The sequence below is a fragment of the Lonchura striata genome, chromosome 13, assembly GCF_050655825.1.
Source record: "Lonchura striata isolate lonStrDom1 chromosome 13, ASM5065582v1, whole genome shotgun sequence".
Classification (NCBI taxonomy): Eukaryota; Metazoa; Chordata; class Aves; order Passeriformes; family Estrildidae; genus Lonchura; species Lonchura striata.
The window spans coordinates 19,175,538-19,189,224 of record NC_140715.1 but is presented as its reverse complement, the minus strand read 5'-3'; the positions used below and the strand labels follow the sequence as shown (position 1 = coordinate 19,189,224).

The following is a 13,687-nucleotide window of genomic DNA, read 5'->3' as shown; positions in this document are numbered from 1 at the left end:
CCACCTAATCCATTGCAAGGGATTGAGAAAAGGCTTGAACTAATTCACCATTGAGTTTTTAACTGACTAGTTAAAGCTGGTTGCGCCTCTGCACTGTTACTTTGCTTCTTTTAACTGTAGGCTGTTACATTGTCTGGGTGTCTTAAAAACATAGCTAATGCCTAGTGAAAGAAGTTGGGAATTTGGGGAATTGGCCAGTAATCTAACCTGTTTTCATTTCTCTTGAAGTTATTCCTTATTGACTTTGGTTTGGCCAAAAAGTACCGGGACAACAGGACAAGGCAACACATACCATACAGAGAAGACAAAAATCTCACTGGCACAGCTCGATATGCCAGCATCAATGCACACCTTGGCATTGAGCAGAGGTGAGTGCAACGTTCTGGAAGGGTGCAGGGTGATCTTTGCAAACTTCTGGGGAGTCTGAACTCATTTTGTATGAAAAGTGTATCCATCTCCTTGCAAGTGTCCTTCCTTTTGGCTGCCTGTGCAGGGATAGGGGGGAAAATCCAAGCACCTAATTTGCTTCTTGAAGAGACTGTGTGTCTTGCAGACGTCAAGTGGATGTTCTGCATATTATTTTGGCTTTTTAAAGGCTAAGCCACACTTTGATGTGGGTCTGTCAGAGGCCCTTGACACATAAAATGGTGCACTTTGCTGATGTGTTGGTACCTGTTGGCAGCACTGCTGACTGGCTTGAGAGGCCTTTCTGGAAGCAGAAAGGGTGTTCTAAAGCTGGTGTCTGGCCTGTTTTCTCACTCTCCAACTTAATAAACCATTATTTCTCCTTTTGCCTGCGAGCAAGACTTACATACCTTCAGTCACACGGTATTTTAGTTTCATGTCCATATTTACACGTGTGTGTGGATATATTTATTGGAGCTTTGCTTAATCAACAAACACATTTTTATCTTCTGGATCAAAGGCATTTTCTTCCTACAGAATCCTAGTATTTTCTAGTGGAGAGAGAACTTCAGGTTGTTTGGAAGTATAAGGTATCTATGGGATATCAAGGGATGCCTCTCTTCCTTACATCTGTGCCTAAAAATTGTATTGGATGACTGAAGAGTGTGGCTTTACCTCTCTTGGATAGTTAAAGTTTCCAGGAATGTCTGTGCCTCTGACCTTTGTGTTAACCAAGGTGGAAATGACAGAATTTCTCATGGTCAACTTCAACAGAACATGTAACCCACAAATGATGCTTTAAAATGCTCCATGTTTCATTTTTTACTTTAATTTCCTTAAGGTTCCTTCTGGGTATTTTATTGTCTGTCAGTGCCATTATTTAAGCCAGTTTGGCATGTGGCTCAGGGAGATAATGACAGGTGTCACTTCTGAAATAAATGCATTTCACAGATCCCAAGGAGTTCTGGTAAAGGAGTATCTGTGCTTGCACCTGAGAGTAAAGGAGGGATCTCCAAAGGATGTTGCTTTAGAATTTAGTTGGGCACCAAAAATTGAATTTAGTTGGATTTTACACCATATCTGATGGTAATGGGAATTCTGTTATAATTAGAAATGTAGGTTGGTGCTTGCTAAAAGCTGCTAAACTGTCTAGGTCAAGCTAGCAGTGAAGCAAAGAAGTAATGCATTCCTGTAATCAAGAGAAACCAGTTCTGGAGCTTATGGCAGAATATTTCAACCTCTACTCCTGTACTTTTAACTGTTAGAGAACATGTTTTCCTACAGGTAATGACAGCTATGCTCAAAGAGCTGTTTGCAGTGGTATTTATCTTAATAATGGAGAGCATTGTCCTGTTTTCCAAATCCTGAAAACTACTTTTATCAATATATTGTAAAAATGTACCCATTACAGATTTACAGAACTAAATGTTTCCTACTACAAGATCGTGGCATTTAAACATTGAAACAATGAGCTGGATGGGGGATGGATACTCTTAATCCTTTATTGCCTCTGAATTTACCACTGCCTTCTCAGAAAACATAATTTTATGTCATGGCCCTGTACAGGGCCACTGAATGCTGTTGGTGATTAGAATCTGCAGTTCTAATGGAATTAGCAAGTTTTGCAGACTGGAATCTGTGGGCTCAGTATCATTTTTCAGCCCTTTGTCTGCGGTTTCATGTTGCAGCTGAGATGATCTAAGGGGAGGGAACCAATCCCCTCTTCCCTGGGCACGGCAGAGCTTTTCTGGCCTTGTGCTAAAAGCTTTAGGGAGCCAAGCTGATTTTCCCCTGGGATGGCTTTGCTTTGTTCCCCAAAGGGTCACAGGGCTGGCCCATGAGTGAGGGGGTGCCAGGCTGTTCTGTTCTATTGGCTGGGCTAGAACACAAAAACATCACCAACTCCTTTCTTCTCCTACCAAGATCTGCAGATAGATCAGGTTAGAGCCTGTTCCCACTTCTGGGGAACTGTTTTCCCCCTCACCTTTTTGTGTAATCCTGTTTGCAATTCCACTGTCAGCCTTTTGATCCTTGTTGGGGTAGGAGATGTGGAGTCTGTCCTGCCATCCTGTAAATCCTTTTTTGTGTGAGAGAGCAGCAGCAAAACCCACCAGCTTGTTCCCATAAGGGAGCAGGGAGGAGAAAAAGAAGTTACTTTTTTGCCTCATATTAAATAGATGTCAGCTGCAGAGGGGCAGTTAGAGGAAAAATCGGATTTTACCACAGCTGGGAAGAGGCAACTTTGCCAAGAGGAAAAAAAAAAAAAATCCTGGAGTGTGTTTTCCACTCCAGTGAACTGTGCTGCTCTTGGTGCTCAGGAAAGCTGTGAGCAAAGTACAGTGGTGCTCATGTGGCCAGAGTGGGGCGGTGGAACATGTGCAGGGCAGAAAGCATTTGAAGCCTTATGCATGAGAGTTTGTGCCAGTTCCCAGTGAGGTCTGTGCTGGATCACTTTGGAGTTCTGCTGCCTTGGAACAGGTTTTCATGGGAAGAAGGCAGAGGCACCTCTCAGATTGATTCATAAATATTGCTGCCTTTTAAAGTCAGAGGCAGCTCAGGGGGTTTTGACAGAAGGCAAGGAAGAAAGGAGCAATGCCCCTTAGGGACCAGGTGGTCAGGATTGATGTCAGACTGAGCCAAGGTTCAGGGAAAAATGTGACTGACAAGATGTTACAGCCTTACTGACCTCATTAACCTCATTCTCTCTTACAATGCATTCCATGGTTCCTGCAGGAAAATCTTCAGTTTCTACCCAAGTTACTTAAGAAGGCAGGAAGGACATTTCTTGTTTCTTTTCTTTTCATTTTCCAAAGTTTTTGTTTCCCATATCAGTGTAATTGCAGATGGAAGCTTAGAACACACAATACCTACAGCATATTCCTTGCTTAAAAAATGAATAGGATCTCTTCCTGTCTTAGGGTTCTGTTAGGCTTTATTCCTGAACTATTTTTTTAATTTAAATTACTGAATGCTAACACTGTGGAATAAAGTAAGAAATGCCAGAATTTGTAATTCCTTGTGTTTTTTCTCCTGCAGTCGTCGGGATGACATGGAGTCTCTAGGCTATGTATTGATGTACTTTAACAGAACCAGTCTGCCTTGGCAAGGATTAAAGGTAGGTTATGATGCCTTTTTTTCCCTCCCCCACCCTTTTAATATTTTTTTTTTCATGTTTGGGTAGCATGCTTCTGCCTGTCAGGTGGGTTTGTATAATGTTTAGCCTCAGTTGTACAAAGCAGCTTTTCCCAAAGCTTGATATTTATAGACTGTGGATTCTGCCTCTCACGCAGCAGGCAAAATGTGCATTGTTGGACTTGTCTTAAAATCTATGCTAAACAATAGCTGACATCATCTTTGCCAGTTATTGTCCTGTTGCAGGCTGAGGCCCCTTTGGGAAATAAAAAATAACATTGTTAGTGGCTTTTTGAATTGCTGGAGAGAGCATGGAAATAATCTCTTGCCTGGCAAGTTCAGCCTCAGTGGTATCTTCAGGTTATGGCACAGCTGAATAATTATTAACTGCAGCAGGCTTGTTCAGGATTTCCATGTATGGGAGCCAGCTACAAATGTGGCAGACATTTCTTGTTTCACTTATTCAGACTCCAATGATTGGTTTTCATGTTTTAATTGTTTTTCTTTCTTCGTGTGAGAGTTGTGTAATTCCAATGGTGTTGCAGCTGCACAGTTTCTAAAAAGGCAGCAGCTTGTGGACCACTGGAACTCCTCAGCTGCAAATGAATGTAAAGGGTGCTGAAGCACCAGGCAGCCCTGAATGGGGCACTGAGAGGGAATTAATACAACTTTGGCAAATGTAGCTGCAAGTCTGTTGTGGTTAATGCACAAAAGCAGCAGCTAGACCTACACGAGCTGTGCCATGTGATGGAAGCATTAGACTGCGACAAATGGTATTAAACTGTGGCCAAATCTTAATACCAGATTGACCTTCATTCTCTTTGCAATAAGTGTGTGGGACTTGGAGATTTCACATAAAATACTTAGGGTTGACCAAAGGATTTTTGTCATTTTTTTTTTGCTGCTGTCCTTGTTAATCCAGTGTTGCACAATATCTCTTATATTGTGACCTACATGTTCCACAGGCTGCAACAAAGAAGCAAAAGTATGAAAAGATTAGTGAAAAGAAAATGTCCACTCCTGTTGAGGTTTTGTGTAAGGTAAGAGTTTCCAAATGATGTCACACTGTGAAATGGAAATTCTTTTCTTGTTTGGTTTGTTGTTTGTTGTTTTTTTCCCTAAACTCGAGCCAATATATTAAATAGCCTCACATGGCATTTGCTGCTGAATAATACTGTTTTGGCAGGCACTGGGTGCCTTGTGTTTGGCCACCCAGCAAGACTGGGAATGCGTGTACAGGGCAGCATTTGCTGCTGCTCCTTGGCAAAGTTCATGCCACCATCATTCAGGTCTTGGTGACTGTTGGGTGTGTGAGCTCCCAGCTCTCTTACACGAGGCTTGTTCAGTTTTTCAACATTTACAGTGCAAGTTTGCATCAGAAGTAAATAAGTAACCAAGGTGGAGCTGTCTGGCTTGCCCACATCCACTTTCTGCCTCTCCAGGAGGGTTCATATTGTCTGCCCATACTCAAGTAGTGGATCTAGTGGAATTGGATGCAAGTGATCTTTGTTTTTCCAAGGTTTTCCTTTGAGTCTTAAGATTCCTCTTGCACTGTGGCATCCAAGTGCTTCCTAACAAAGATCCTTGAGAACACAACAGGGCTTGTGCCCTTCAGACAGCAGCACCAAGGATTGCACTTTCCAGTCCTGCACATCTCTATCCTCAGAGTCTGACAGCATCTCCCAAGCTGCTGAACTGTTCATGGAATGGTTTGGGTTGGAAAGGACCTTAAAAATCATCCAGTTCCAACCCCCTGCTGGGGACAGGGACACCCTCCACTAGTCCAGGTTGCTCAGAGCTCCATCCAGTGTGGCCTTGAACTTCCAGGGATGTTACACCCTATGATTTTTTACAGCACTATTCCGTGTGCTATTACGTGTTACAGGCAGGCTTTCATACAGCATTAAATGTTTAAAAATGTAAAGCAGAAAATCTTTGAACAAGTTTTCATAATTTAAGTTTTCACACTTAATGCTTATTAACTGACCTTGTCTCTACAATGTTTAAGCAGATTATCAAGGAAACAAGAATTAATCTCTTACCAGATAATTATCATTATTTGAGAGAGTTAATAAGAACAAGGTTTAATTAGGATGAGTAGTGTGCTTTATAAATAAGTTAAATGTTGAAGGTTCTGGTAGCAGAGAGCTTATGTTTGCAAACCACCCATGAGGTAACAGTTCTGGGGAAGGAATGTGGACCTGTGCAAATCCACATACTGAACTACAGAACACATTAACACTAGGGGCAAAGTGGAATTAATTCATGATCTTCAGCCAGTTTTCCTCTGCTGTTAGAGACAGATGTACCACTTTTTGCCTTTGTTAGAAGGTTTTTGCTGCGAGCCATGGCTTGATTAACACTGTTGATTTCCAGGGGTTCCCTGCAGAATTTGCCATGTATCTGAACTACTGTCGTGGCCTGCGCTTTGAAGAGGCACCAGATTACATGTACCTGAGGCAATTATTCCGTATTCTTTTCAGGTCAGTCTCCAAGTGGAAAAGTACAGAAACTTCTCAGGGATCCAGTTGGGAACTGCTCTGTGGGACTGGCACTGCAGAGAGCAGCTCCTGTGTGTGTGGTATAGGGAGTTCTTCTGGGACTCCCTTTCATTTCAGAGCTTCAAAAGCTGTTTAAAGGACCCGAAAATTATTGTTCAATGTTAAACATAAAGGGAAAAGATTCTCTTGTTTTTGCATTGTGTGATGTGACCACAGGGTTGAGCCCATGCTTCAGGTTCTGTTGCAAGTACCATAAGAAGTTGACCCCTTGGTAGAAGTCTTTGAAGCTTTTTATATTTGGAAATTGGTGCTGGGCCCAGCAGTGGTTCCCAGGAGAGAAATTTCAGTGGAGGAGAATAGTGCTGCTTCATTGAGCTCGTTAGAGCAACTGGAACATAAATTCCACCTTGTGTAGTGAACAGCATCTGTCAAAAGAAGGGCTGGTACTGATCTCTGGAGTCTCCCCTCAGGTTTCTGGAATCCAAAGAATTCCTATTCAGTGATGTACAATACTGCAGTCTTTCCTTGAAATTATATCTATATAAAAAAAAAAAAAATGCTCAGAAGCTGAGTGCAGGCAGTGGGTGAGCTGGGCTGGGAAGGAAGTGCTGCTTCCACAAGCACAGACCTTTGTGTAAGCAATGAGTAAACTCTGCTGGCTGGCATTTGGGCTTGCTGCAAGAATCCCTTTAAGTTAGTAATACTTAGCATTTCTATACCATTCATAATCTCTAAAGCAGCTTAGGGAAGGAGCTATCCCCTAGTTTTGGGATTCCAGGCAGGGCTTGGTGTTAGCTCGGGTGTGTTACAGCAGAACATCTCCCTCTCTTGCAGGACCTTGAACCACCAGTATGACTACACATTCGACTGGACAATGTTAAAGCAGAAAGCAGCACAGCAGGCAGCCTCTTCCAGTGGGCAGGGGCAGCAGGCCCAAACCCCCACAGGCAAGCAAACTGACAAATCCAAGAGTAACATGAAAGGTTAGTAGCCAAGAACCAAGTGACGTTACAGGAAAAACAAAAATTCCACGAATTTGGACAACGGCGGCAATTTCAAGTGTTAGATCAAGGAGGTGGTTTAAAAACTACATTTGGCTCTTAAATTCAAAAGCAAAACCAAAAGACGTCCTTGGAGAATTTGACTACTAACTTTATACCAAAATGTCCTTGTTATTCATATCATTTCTTCTGGGGATATTGGGTCATTTTTAACCACTGCATCTTTTGCTCCCGCATTAACCACTTTCCAAAAACAAGAAACTGACTTGGTGTTGGGAATGTGACATTTTTATTTATTTTGATTTATATATATACATATATATGTCCTTATATATGTATAAATATATAATGCAATCCAAAATCCTAGACCTAACACTTTTTAAGGGATAATTCTCATTGACCGGGCAAGGATCTAGAGACTTTGGGTTCTGCTCTGTGGCAGCTGGTACAGTGCTGTGGGTTTGCTTCTGTTCTGTATGCCTCCAACACTGGGAACAGAAAATTGTGACTGCTCTGGCTTCCTCCAGTGGGTTTACATTGAGACATTTGGTCCAGAGTACCAGGAAGGGACCAGTGAGCTCAAAATGCCTTGTCTAAATCAAGCAGTAACCCCAGACTGCTGTGGACTGCCAACTCACAATTTTCTGAACTATCTGGGTGCTCTGGGGTGGGGCTTCAGGTTTCCTGATGACTTTTTGATGGTTCTGGGTTATGGTTTCAAAGGGAAATGTTGTGACATGTTCAAATGTAATTGTGTAATAACTGAAAACTGAATTTGAAGAGACACATCAGTTTTTTTTTTCCACGTGGTCTAGAAGCTTTTAAAATATTTTTTCTGTGTGTGTGATGCAAATGTGCTGGTGTGAGTCTGGTAAGTCCCTAGGATGAAACTGCCACATTTGTGCATTTTTGAGGCAGTCCTGCCATGAAACCAATTCCTGCAGCTGAGCTGTGGATAAAATTGAAACTAATGAGATTGTGTGACTGAAAATAGAGAAACAAGGTTTAAATTCTGTACTGGGGCATTGCTGCTCTTCAGTACCTCTTGTCTGTCATTTTTATATGTATAAAATTACATACTTGCTAACATGACAGTCCTGGAAATCAAAGAAATGCAGAAGTGTTTGCAATAAACTTAAACATTGTTCTTCACGTATTGTGGCAGCATTCAAACATTACCAAGTGTCTTTAGTCAAAATAGCTATCAAAAAAACACATTTTGTTCAGAAGAAATGAGGTATTGAAACACCTGGTGCTTTTCCCAAGATTGAAGTGGTTCTTGAAAAAAGAAACAAAACTCAGAGATGCCATTTTTGGCATAGAGTGGCTGGATCTGATAGGGTGGAAACCAGTTCCTGCAGCTGCAACACCAGTAGCAGACTGGGTGATTAAGCACCTGGGCATGGATTGCTTCCTGAAATAGAGAAACTCTGACTGAATTCAGAACCCAGCCCTGTTTGGGGTGTGGAGAGGTTGGCTGTTCAAGCAGGAGAAGATAATTGGAGCAAAAATGCACATTCTTCACAACAGCTCACACTCAAAGTGAAGGCTTTGCAGGAGGTGATGATCTCTAAGTGGAACCTGTCCTGAAAATCAAGTTGTGAGCTGCTGAAACGCACTTTTGCTGAAGTGTTCTGAGGTTTAATGTGCTGCTCTCCTGGCTCAGACAGTCTCTGCCCGAATGCTGTGTGTGAAGAAAGAAAAGGTCATTAAAGTGATTATCTGCCTGCACCTTGAAGTGATGCTTCAGTGCCAGGGAGCAGAGCTGAGCTCACTGCCAGGGATGAGCAGGGAAGCTTTGCCATGGAGCCTTAGATAATTTCTATTCACTGATTTACATTCCTTATCACACTGTCCTTTGGGAGAGACCCCTTGCTACAGCTAAGATGAAATTCCTGGGGTTTCAGCACAGTTTTGTTAGGATTTTTTGGGGAATGACTCTCTTCTTCCCTCCCCATCGAGAAAGGACCTTTGGATTGATCAAGCTGTAATGTCAGCAGAGCATTAAAGAAGTGCTTGGCAAACACCTGAAGACTTCAGAGGCTTCATCTCTTCATCAAAGTAAAGATTTCCAGAGTCCTAAAATCCTACATGTCTTTTTGTGGGGAATTCTGCCTGTTAATGAAGATTTTTTTGAACCCAGCTAAGCTGAAGGAGGAGCCTGTGTGCCTTGGATGCTCTGTCACACTGGAGAGGATGAAATACCCGATTATTTTTTCTGGAGTTCAGTTAAATTCTTCTGTAGTTGCTGTAGCAAAGCCTGTGTGGAAGCGGCTTAAAACGCTTCCAGGTATCAAATGTTAACTCTGTGGTAACTCTATCCATTGAACAGGAGTCCTGCAAATAGCAATGTACAGGTGCAGTTATTTGTAAAGTGCTGTGAAGATCTGCATCTGGGCAGGGTGGGCCAGAGGAGGACAGACTCAGATTGTTTGCCCAATGTGCTCATTAACAGATATTAATGGCTTCCTTAACTCAGATACATGCTAAATCATCAGTGAATCCTAGAATTTATCCAGCCTAAATACTCTGCTTGGTTCCAGAATAACCTGTTCTGTCCATGGCCTTTTTTCTCTCCAGTTGTTTTTTTTTTCCCTGCCCCTCTCTGGAACTGTGTGCAGTGTCTTTTGTAACAGCCAGATCAGCTGGTTTGGAACTTGGAGAGGTGAGCTGTTCCAGCAGACAGAGCTCTGCTGACTCGGGCAAGTTGTGCTGCCTCTCTTTTGCCAGAGCAGCAGTTGTTCAGGTGTGATTTGTAACTGTGCTTACACTCAGCTTCCCTCAGTCATAAAAGTGACTCAAGCAGTCAATCTGCAGGATAAAGTTTACCAGGTCCATTTGGGAGAGGTGTTTTTAACTCCTGGCAGTGGGGATTCTGTGAGGCTGTCAGCAGGTCCAGTAATATTTGCTGGATGCCTGTGGTGGTGGCAGCATTGCTCAGAACAAACTGAGACTTCTCTGCTTGAGAAATAGAATTATTGACACCTGAATCCTTCTCACTTGCTTGTCTGGAGGAATGGAGAATACACAACGTTGGAGCATTTCAAACTGAGGAGGTTTTTAGGGAACTACATTGCAGTTGCTGCTCCCCTGTCAATCAGATCTTCAGCCATGGAAATAATAAAGCAATTTGAGGATCCCTCACATAGCACAGAGATTTTCAGAGGTTTGGGTAACACCTCAGAGGGACAAGGAGTGATGATTTGGCCCTGTATGGAGTGAAGATCTGTGGAAGAGATGCCACCATGAGCTCTCCAGCATGTTCCTCATGCCAGCAGTGCTCTGTGTGCTCTGAGAATCTCCATCTCGTCTGACAGATGTGGTTGGGCTGTGTCTTTACAGGTCTTTGCAGAGACATCTTGAGTAGAATCCAGTTCCTTGTTGCTCTCTGTAGCTGGACATTCTTCTGCCCAAATTACCTTGGGTTTGAGGAGTTCTAATAGCAGCAGATCATTTGGTAGGATGTCCTTTGTCCTCAGGGTCAGGCTTCAATTTCTTGTGAAATATTCAGACTTTTGAAGCAATGAGTTGATCTGTTTCTTTCCACACTCTCCTTTGTTGACTTTGTTTTGGCTGCTTTGATGGAGAAAGTGGTTCAAAAGATGAATCAGTGTTCTCTGAACACACTAAATGGAAAAACAGCATAATTTTTGGTTGTGTGCATTAAGTAAGGATTAGGGAACTCGGGAGTCTCAGGGCTTTCTGTGGGAATTTGCACTCAAGTGGGAGTGGCTGTCTTGATTCTGGCGCAGGATTTTTTTTTTTTAATATGACCAGTGCTGGATAAAGAATTATCCCTCAGTGCATTACACTGGGTTTGAAACGAGTTATTAAACCTCTTTGAAATTACCTGTAGCTAGTTCTGGAAGAGTTAAAGCCATTTCCTGGGTGCTCTCCAGATACATTTTGGACAGAACGTGAGACCAGTAAGACTTGTTTGCACTTGCTTCTCTCTGGATGACAGCACAAGCTATAGCTGAGGTCAGCTCTGTCTGTATTTCACTGAGAAGAGATTTCTGTTGCAAAAACTCGGAGTTGTTGATGTGAGGAACTCGCCCATGGCCAGAACCATCCTGTCTGGAGAGCATCCAGAACGGAAACTCGCTTGGCAGGGCCATCTTGGGTTGAGGCTGCTGTTCCTCTGTAGAGCACAGCCCTGCCACCTGAGTCACCAGAAAGCAGCACAGAGGGAGGACTGGCTTAGCCTGCAGCTCCTGCTTCATGGAGATCTGTGTGTATTCCTGTCCTCTCCCTGTCCCCCAGTGTCCTCTGGAATTGGGAACATGAAAAGAACTGCTGCGTGTGCACCGCCTCCCCTGCCCTGTGTGTCAGCACTGGTCCTTGCAAAGGCTGAGGTGTGTGTGCTGCTTCTCCAGGCAGTGTCACAGCTCCTGCCTTGCTGTGGCTGCCCAGAGTGCTGCTGTGGCTTTGTGGTGGCAGCAGTTACTGGGAGCTGAGTGATCCCTGCCTGCCTGGCCGTGTGACACTGCCGTGCTGCGTCTGGAGAGCGCCCGCAGTCAGATGACAGCTTGACATTCAGGGGTTATAAACATGAGCCACTGCAGACGAGTAGAAAACAATCCTATGAAATTACATCCTGTTTCCTAGTGGCAATAACACAGCTTGTTTTCAAAGTGCTGGGCTGAATTCCTGCTGGAGCAATGTGCATCCAGCTGCTGCACTCAGCCCGTTGCCCAGCGCAGCAGTAGGTGTGAGTGAGAGGTGTGTGAGCTCCAGTGCTGGTTACCTTTGGAGATGGACACCAGGAACTCTGCAATTCCCAGGTGGAGCAGCATTTTCCCCTTTGAATGACCATAACTGCTGTTCAGTTTTCCTCCTGTGAATGCTGTTGCTCCTTTCCATCCCGTATCAGTAAGTTTGCCCTTGTGTTTATCTTGCAGGTTTCTGAGCATGACGAGGATGGGACAAAGCAGAGCAGATCGGAGCAGGACTTGTCACTCCCCAAATCCTAGAAATTTTAGTTGATACACTTGCCAGTGGCTGTGGGCAACCATTTCCTTGGTGTAAAGAACTTAATATCAGTATAAACTGGCTCTGGGCAGTGTCAGTGATGCTGCACTTTGAGTTGTAGCAGCTGTAATTGTGAATATTACTGAGATAGTGAAACATGGTGTCCAGTTTTCTATTGCATTTTTTTCAAGTGGAAAAGTTAACTAATGGTTGACACACAAGTGGAGAAAATTGTGCATATGCCAAGTTTTGTTACCTTTTTACTTTGAACTACACTGCTTATGAGATCTCATTGTTTTGGAAGAATGGCATGAACAGTCTTCAGCAACAGTTGTGATAATTGTAAATGCTCACAATTGTGCACTCTTTTCTGGTTATTCCTCCCTGGGTTTTGAAAGTTGTACACTTAAAACATTCTTAAAGTTGTTGGCTTCTATGTGCAACATACCAAGCCAGCTGACATGGTAGTAACCAAAGATTCCAGTTTTTAAGCATATGAAAGACTCTGCCTGCTTACCTGTGCTAGAAATAACAGCATCTAAAGTGAAGACTTAAGAGAAACTTAGCGACTACTAGATAATCTTTAGGACTCTGCATTAACTCTATAATGTTCTTGGTATAAAAGGAAAAACAGCATATTTGTCACGAAATTTAGTTAACATCTTACAACTGAACCTGTATGTAAGTTGCTTAGATAAATGTAATCACTGTAAACATCTATATGATCTGGGATTTTGTTTTTATTTTGAAGCGGGAGCTTTTTTGTTTACAAGTTCATTAAAAACTAAAAACTGTTTCTGTAAGGAAATGAGATTTTTTTAATTTGCCTTGTTAATTCAGTTTAAGAAATTTACATTACCCTGTTTTTAAACCAACTTTAAGGCCATTTGTTAAGCAAAAGAAGTCATATTTCTTTCTAAATCATTTTAGATTTAGTGTTGTAACTCTTCCTCATTTTGTTTTTAAATAAATTTTGTATTTTTTCCTTGAGGGGGAAGGGGCAGTCTTGCATTTTTATAACCTCTTGTTTGAGACCAGCCCTCTACAATAAGATTGGAATTTTTAAAAACGAAATGGCATCTTTTGCAGACCCAGGATTGGCAGCCTCCGAGCATTGCCATGTCCTGCCTCGGCTGGACTGACTTGTGATTGCTGCTTTGGACAAAAAATTGGAATGCTTTGAAAAAAAATTTGGATGGTTTGAAACCAAGGCATTTTCTTTCAAGTTCTTGTGAAGTGGATATGACCAGATTTCCTCTTGTTCTTGGGGGCAGCCTCGCACCATGCAGAGTTCACATTGGTTACTGCCCCAGGCTGTCTTCCTTCTCACTCCTATTCTAGCCCAGCTGAAAGAACGAAATACTTTTATTGCTGGTAATTCTTTAACAGTGTAATTTATTCCTTTATAGCATGTCAGAATAAATTAAAAAAAAAAAATGTCTGAAAATGCTGCCAGATGGCTATTGTGTAAATCTTGTCTGTATGTTTGCTTTCTAGACAGTTTTCATGCATGGAGCAGAGTTCCCGCTCACAGTTCATCTTTTTTACTGTTGGAAAAGATCTTTCTTTCCTTTTGAAAATAATTTCCTCAGGATCATAAGACGCTGCGCGCTCCTGGAATGGTGATGATGTGGATCAAGGCTCCTTTGTACTCTGTCCAAGAAGGGTCTGCCCTGA

At 42.6% G+C, this 13,687-nt stretch overlaps 1 protein-coding gene across 4 annotated transcripts in view; it reads left to right on the top strand.

Annotated features, from left to right (window-relative positions):
- CSNK1A1 (casein kinase 1 alpha 1) overlaps positions 1-13,457 on the top strand; it is a 32,346-nt gene extending 18,889 nt beyond the window's left edge. For 2 of the 4 annotated variants that reach the window (XM_085591592.1, XM_021532117.4), the window contains 6 exons: positions 229-368; positions 3,442-3,520; positions 4,503-4,577; positions 5,914-6,020; positions 6,873-6,985; positions 11,941-13,457. In XM_085591592.1, coding sequence (XP_085447718.1) covers positions 229-368; positions 3,442-3,520; positions 4,503-4,577; positions 5,914-6,020; positions 6,873-6,985; positions 11,941-11,948 — 522 coding nt within the window. In that variant the 3' untranslated portion in view covers positions 11,949-13,457. Of the gene's footprint in view, positions 1-228; positions 369-3,441; positions 3,521-4,502; positions 4,578-5,913; positions 6,021-6,872; positions 7,022-11,940 lie in introns of all 4 variants that reach the window. The other 2 variants (XM_021532118.4, XM_021532115.4) reach the window with 1 other exon arrangement.
- Positions 13,458-13,687: the final 230 nt, after the last annotated feature.